At 45.6% G+C, this 6,680-nt stretch overlaps 1 protein-coding gene across 1 annotated transcript; it reads right to left on the reverse strand.

Moving 5' to 3' along the window:
* Positions 1-2,502: 2,502 nt before the first annotated feature.
* Positions 2,503-4,987, reverse strand: LOC136528145 (amino acid transporter AVT6E-like). Its single transcript, XM_066521060.1, has one exon. The coding sequence runs from the start codon at positions 4,368-4,370 to the stop codon at positions 2,916-2,918; it is 1,455 nt and encodes a 484-aa protein (XP_066377157.1). The 5' UTR covers positions 4,371-4,987; the 3' UTR covers positions 2,503-2,915.
* Between the last annotated feature and the right edge of the window lie 1,693 nt (positions 4,988-6,680).

Here is a 6,680-nt window from a genome sequence, read left to right on the forward strand (position 1 = left end):
CCCAGATAATTAGTACAACTTTGGATATCTTCCTTGTTCTCGTAGATTGGTACCAATATGCTTCTTCTCCACTCCTCAGGCATCTTGTTCGATCGAAAGATATTGTTGAACATCTTGGTTAGCCATACTATAGCTATATTCCCAAGACATCTCCACATCTTGATTGGAATACCATCAGGGCCCATCGCTTTGCCCCCTTTCATCCTTTTCAAGGCTTCTCTGACCTTCGATTCTTTAATCCTCCGCACAAAACGCCTATTAGTGTCATCAAACGAGTTGTCCAGCTGAACGGTGGTGTTCTCGTTCTCACCATTGAACAATTTATTAAAATACTCTTGCCATCTATGTCTGATCTCATCCTCCTTCATCAAAAGTTGCTCCCTCTCATTCTTTATGCACTTGACTTGGTTGAAGTCCCTTGTCTTCCTATCACGAGCCCTATTCATCATATAAATGTCCTTCTCTCCTTCCTTCGTACTCAAATGTTGGTAAATGTCCTCACAGGCCCACCCCTTTGCCTCACCGCTTGTTTTGCAGTCTTCTTTGCCACCTTGTACTTCTCTATGTTGTCTGCACACCTATCATGATACAAGCGTTTATAGCACTCCTTTTCTTTAATAGCCTTTTGCACATCTTCATTCCATCACCAAGTGTCTTTCGAGTCATATCCGCTCCCTTTGGTCACTCCAAGCACCTCTGAAGCAACCTTCCGAACGCATGTTGCCATCTTCTCCCACATGTTGTTTGCATCGCCTTCATCCTTCCAAGGACACTCTTCAATGACCTTTTCCTTCAAGGCCTTTGATGCCTCCCCTTCTAATTTCCACCACTTCGTTCTAGCAACCCTAGCTTGTTTGTTCCCTCGAGCTTGCACCAGAAAGCGAAAGTCAACCACCACCAGTTTGTGTTGAGTGACCACACATTCTTCAGGTATCACCTTACAGTCCACGCATATTCGTTTATCCCTCCTTGTAAGGACAATTTCGATTTGACTATAGTATTGGCCGCTATTAAAGGTCACTAAATGAGAATGTCTCTTACGAAACAAAGTGTTAGCTATCATCAGATCAAAAGCTATGGTGAAGTCTAAGACTTCCTCTCCCTCCTGGTTCCTACTACCATATCTGAAACCCCCATGAACTGCCTCGAAACCTACACTTGATGTACCTACATAGCCATTAAGATCACCTCCTATAAAGAGATTCTCGCTACTAGGGACAGCTCTAATCAAGCGATCTAAGTCTTCCCAAAAAAGCCGCTTAGCACTCTCATAATGGCCTACTTGGGAGGCATACGCACTAATTACGATTTAAGACCATATCACTAATGACAAGTTTAACTAAAATGATCAAATCCCCTTGCCTTCTTACCTCCACCGCACCATCCTTGAGACTCTTATCAATCAAAACTTCTACTCCATTTTTATTTGAAGTTATCCCTGTGTAGCAGAGCTTGGAGCTGGTATTGTCCACCTTCTTCGCCTTCTACCCCTTCCATTTAGTCTCTTAGACACATAAGATATTTACACGCCTTCTAACCGTTATGTCCACTAACTATCTTAACTTACCCATAAGGGACCTTATATTCCAGCTACCTAAACGGATCATAATTGGCTCGACTAGCTTACTTACCCTTCGCACCTGCCGAGGTAGGTGTGAAGACACTTGCTTATTTTACACCACACCCGGACGCCGATGTGGCATGCCACTAAGGATGTGACGACCCGATCCTTGCTCACTTGACACCGTGTCCAGATCGCGACACGGCGTGTCACGGGGTGACGACCTGACCCTTGCTCATTTAACAACATATCCGGGTTCCGACATGGCACGTCACTAAGAGGGTTACGCCCCAACAGGATTCTTTTGGGTTTTATCTCCATAAAAGTAGCTAAGTTTTTACATTAGCTCGTCGTGCCTAACACAACCCTTCTATTTTACTAGGGTTTGGGACCTGCTATGCTGGGACACCAAAGGCGCCCCACCATAGGCGGAGTTATGTTGTGGAGGATACCAGGTGAAAATATCCAAAATGTACCAAAGTTTGCAAATATATTAGAATCACTTCGTACATTTCTCCCCCAAGAATCTCTGAAAACAATCACTGGTAAGAGCAGTTATTTTGCGCAACAATATAAATGGCAAGAGCAAACTCAGATCGTGTTTGAGATTTTGAGATGTAGGTGTGAACAGTGTGTAGCTTTGTTGCACCTGAATTTTTCTACTCGACTCACAAATCTAATCGACTTTCAGCCTGACTTTTGCATGGACCTTCCACATAACCTCATATATGCCAGTTTTTGATAATTTTGAAAAGTGCTGTGTAGAGTGTTTGCAACTTAGATGCACCCGTTTCTTAATACCGGGTGTTTAATGAGAATATACAGTCATGAAAAATGCTGAACAATTTTCAGAGCTTCAGGCTGATAATCAGCTGCAATCAAATCAGCTGTGCATAAATATGAACCAACATCCAGAAAATGAAAATGTAATGTTGCAAACTTTAACACGGCAGACAATATCATGTGTCATTGGATGAAAATTGTGTTAAGAATTGTATGCCCCCAAACAGCCTAAACTCTGACTTGGGGTCTCACAGTACATCAGAACAGGTCTTTTTTGTTGCTGATCAAATAGTGACTCTAGAGCCCTCATGTAAGAACACAATCAAATCGATACATTGAAGAATCTGGTCCGAAGTACAAAAAGAATTCCCTCGAGGATGGTCCAGTGTTAATCCCCTTAAGTAAAAATGCATATAGGATCCTGAGGCTCTCTCGAATGTAATATCATTTTTGACCTAGTGTATAGTCGCCATGTTTACACGATCTGTATGCCTGTCGTTGCAACACACTATGTGTCGTCATGATTTAAAGCTTCCTCTAACCCTAGCTACGAACTTGTCCATCTGAGAGATCATTCAGACTTACTCTTCAAGGTGTATACATTTCCAACGACTCCGATGACACTAACAACTATTGATAGCCCCAGCAACCCAAGTGACAGGAGCCTCTCCCCATGTCCCAAGCGACTCCCTTCCTTGTCCAGCCTCAATGCCACCAGGGCTGGGAACATGAAACCCAAAGCCAACCCTGTCGTAGCTCCGGTGAACTTGAAGGCCATCCAGATGTTGGGTATCATTGTCGAGCCAAGGTAGATGAGAGCTAGAAGCACCACTGTCAATGTGAGTGTTTTCTTCCAGCTAGGGGTCGCCAGCTCCCCGAAGATCAGTGTGTCCACTGTCTGCCTGAGCGAGAAGTGGACAACTGGGAAGACGAGGACCAGGTGGATGACATACCCAATCCTGACAATGTAGTTGAGCAAAGAGCTGAATCTGATCCCAAGATCCTTGTCGAAGTTGGTGAGCACATCGGACTCGGTGTCCTCACCGAACAAGAGATACCCTGTGAGGGCAGTCAGGGCATACACCACTACACATAGCACGGTGCTGATCCTCCCAACCTTGTACATGTTCTGCGGCGTCTTCTCCTTGAGTTCATTGTAGATTGGCTGGACATTGAAATGACAGATGAAGGCATTAGTCATGATGGGTATCACGACGAGCAGGTCTAGCATTGCTGCTCGGGAGCTGAAATCTGGCCCCATCCTCGGCATACTGATCTTGCCCTCGGCGATTTTGATCAAAGCAATGATGCAGGACACAACCACAAACACAACAGCAAGGGCAACTGACGCAGCAGATGACAAGCTTAGTGAGTCAATCTTCTCAAGCGCACACAATGGCGCAAGGAAGATGACAAGAACCACCAAGATCAGCAGCTTCCGATTATCCCACTCGCCATGGCCAATCAGCTGATCCATGACGCCGATGTGCTTCAGTGATCCTGACATCACGTCTCCGATGATAATCAGATACACCACCAGGACTCCTGCGTTGTTGATGATGACGCACATCTGCGCCACGACGCTCGCCGGGCGGCCCATCGCCCTGTGCACGACCTCGCCGTACGACAGCGCGCGACAGTAGGCCGAGAACCTCACGAGCAGCTCGACAGTGATCTCGGACAGGACTCCCATGACTAGGATCGAGACGAGCCCAGCGGCGACTCCGAGCACCTTCATGGTGGCCGGGAGCGCCATAATGCCGGCCCCGATGATGGAGGTTGCGAGATTGAACACGGCGGCGGGCACGCCGGACCCCTCTGGCGGCCCGGCGGGGCCGTCGCCAATCAGCGGCAGCTCGTCGTGCTCCCCGCCGCCGCCGACTCCGTCCTCCACCTCGCCCAAGAACGAATCTTGCTTGGAGATCTTAGCGTGGCCGTTGACGATGCCATTGGCGGCGGCGTTAGATTTGGCTTGGAGCTCGATGGAGGGGGAGGTCAATGGGAGCGCCGAGTAATTCGTGTTCATCTCCCCTCTTGGCGCATCAAAGATGGATCAGAGAGCCAAGAGGGAGATGGAAAATTCTTGGCAAGACCGGATACAGGAACAAATTGCGCCTAGAATAGAATCCGAATGCCTGAATCACCCACGGAGGGAAGGAAATTCGCGCCCAATCTACAACTAAGAACACAAAATTGCTTGCTGTAGAAAGGGGAGGAAAGAGTGCCTATCTAGCAAGGAGGGGGTTGGAAACCAAAACAAAAAATATTCCCTGAGGAGGAGATTGGGGGATGCAACGGTGGAAGAGAAGAATCTTGGTGAGCACCGAGGGCTTTGGGAGTTGGGGAGCAACAAGCGGGGTGGACTGAGAGGGAGGATTGGGGCGTTGAACTGCGGCGAGAGATCTGAGCTTTATCCCTCTGGCATATTTGTAATTTTTTACTTCTGCCACTCCTTCCGTGTTTTTTTTTTTTTTTGTCACCTCTCATCTAGATACAGTATCTGTTCGTGGGCTTGAAAATGATTATGGGACCTCTCATCTGGATACAGTATCTGTTCGTGGGCTTGAAAATTATTATGGGAATAAATGGCGGTGAGAACACCAGCGTTGCTCACCTGCACCGCGTGCCAACCGAGCCAGAGCTCGTTCTCCACTCCTTCCGTGTCCTTCCTTCTCTCGGAAGAAGAGTAGGAGTACTCTTAACAAAGAGAGCACAGTCAATTCACGTTAATTTCTAAGTACGGATGGCTACACCAACCGTGTGACTCCCGTGTTCTTCGTAGATGCTTATGACGTGTGGGTCCAAACAGAAGCGGGGCCAAGTGACAGTGAGAGGGTACTCTAGTGATTCATAAGAGTTGTCTGTGTTGGGCTCACGCGTTCGGCCACATGGGCTCCGTTCGGCTTACCCTATATTCGGCTTGTTCGACTTCTTTTTTTAGCCGGAACATTGTTTTTCTCTCACAATAATTCAGTCAGAACAGTGTTTTTCAGCCAGTTTCAGCCAAAATTCTGCCAACCGAACGGGGCCATGGGCATGCGACGCGCAGATACAACTCTTCGATCTGATTGGCCGGCAACCTGAGGTCGGTGCGGGACCCAGTTGCTGGCTAGTTGCACCACCTACTACAATCTGCCCCACCTGTCGGTGAGCAAAAATATCTTTCCACCTAAAATATGTAATTTTCGTATAAACTTTTCGAAAATAAATTGAGTTCATCTTTTTGGTTTCCATGTTGCTTTAGTTTTTACTTGAACATTTTTTCGGTGAAAGTGCATATAGCCCTTTAGTGGGTTTTGGATGGTTAAATAACAACGTGATTAAATGTCTAACCCATTTGCTAAGTATTGACAGGTAATAGGTAATCTCACAGGTACTTAATGAAAGCCAAAATGATGCGTTGTTGTATAAAACAATCTAGTTCAAGCACAAGACAACAATATAAATGGAATTCATGCAAAGGCTTATTTATTGTGGGATTTCCATATTCTATATGAAAGCAAGCTCGTAAGAATTAATTAATGAGACATAAGGAATTGCATATGGAATGGTCTCATACTTGAAGCTCGCTAAATTGAAATGAAAAAGATAACAATACAAATAAATGGTTGATTCAACAGAAGAAGTGACTTGATGGCTTCAGATGGTGAAGATAGCAATGAAAGGCTTCGAGGTACTAAGCAAGGGTGAAGGACAAGCGACGGCTTGACGGCCGAAGAACCTAGCAAGGGTGAAAAAGGAAGTACTTGCATTTAGTTGAGGTATTAATCAAGCTACGATGGCCATATTGATGTGGAGGATCAAATTTATATTGGACAAAGTGTTTGAAGTGACTTGATGCATTTAGAGTTATTCATATTTGATGAATGGAATCCAGTCATGTGCTCAAGATGGCTATGCTTAAGTGACAAGATCAATATCAACATGTTGGCACCCTTACTTCATGAAGATTAAAAGAGACGGCATTAATTCAAAAGAGGTCAACTCAAGCGGTATAAATTCATTTTTCCTTTAATCTTGAGTTTAATAGGTATGACGTACTATTAAGAGGGATGCATCATGTTGATAGATAATGTTTCATAAGTGCTCAAGCCAACCCATGTGAGTTTTGAGTATTTAAGAGACAAAAGTGTTAACCTGTGTTTTGCTGATCCGGCAATACTAGACGTGTCCGGTATTTATACCGGACGTGTTCGATATGTGCCCAGCAATGATAAAGTTCTTGTTGTTCTCGGGTTGGTTCGTTGGGAGTTCTGACTTGAGTCGAAAGTTCCGATGGTCGGGAGTTCCGATGTGTCGCGCTTAACTGACTTAGATGGTTCACTGTCCTAGTCAT

The sequence above is a fragment of the Miscanthus floridulus genome, chromosome 19 (genome assembly GCF_019320115.1).
Source record: "Miscanthus floridulus cultivar M001 chromosome 19, ASM1932011v1, whole genome shotgun sequence".
NCBI classification, from domain to species: Eukaryota; Viridiplantae; Streptophyta; class Magnoliopsida; order Poales; family Poaceae; genus Miscanthus; species Miscanthus floridulus.

Bases quoted from the DNA above. Each gene is read 5' to 3' on its own strand.
- LOC136528145 (XM_066521060.1), bottom strand. From the start codon at position 4,370: ATGAACACGAATTACTCGGCGCTCCCATTGACCTCCCCCTCCATCGAG.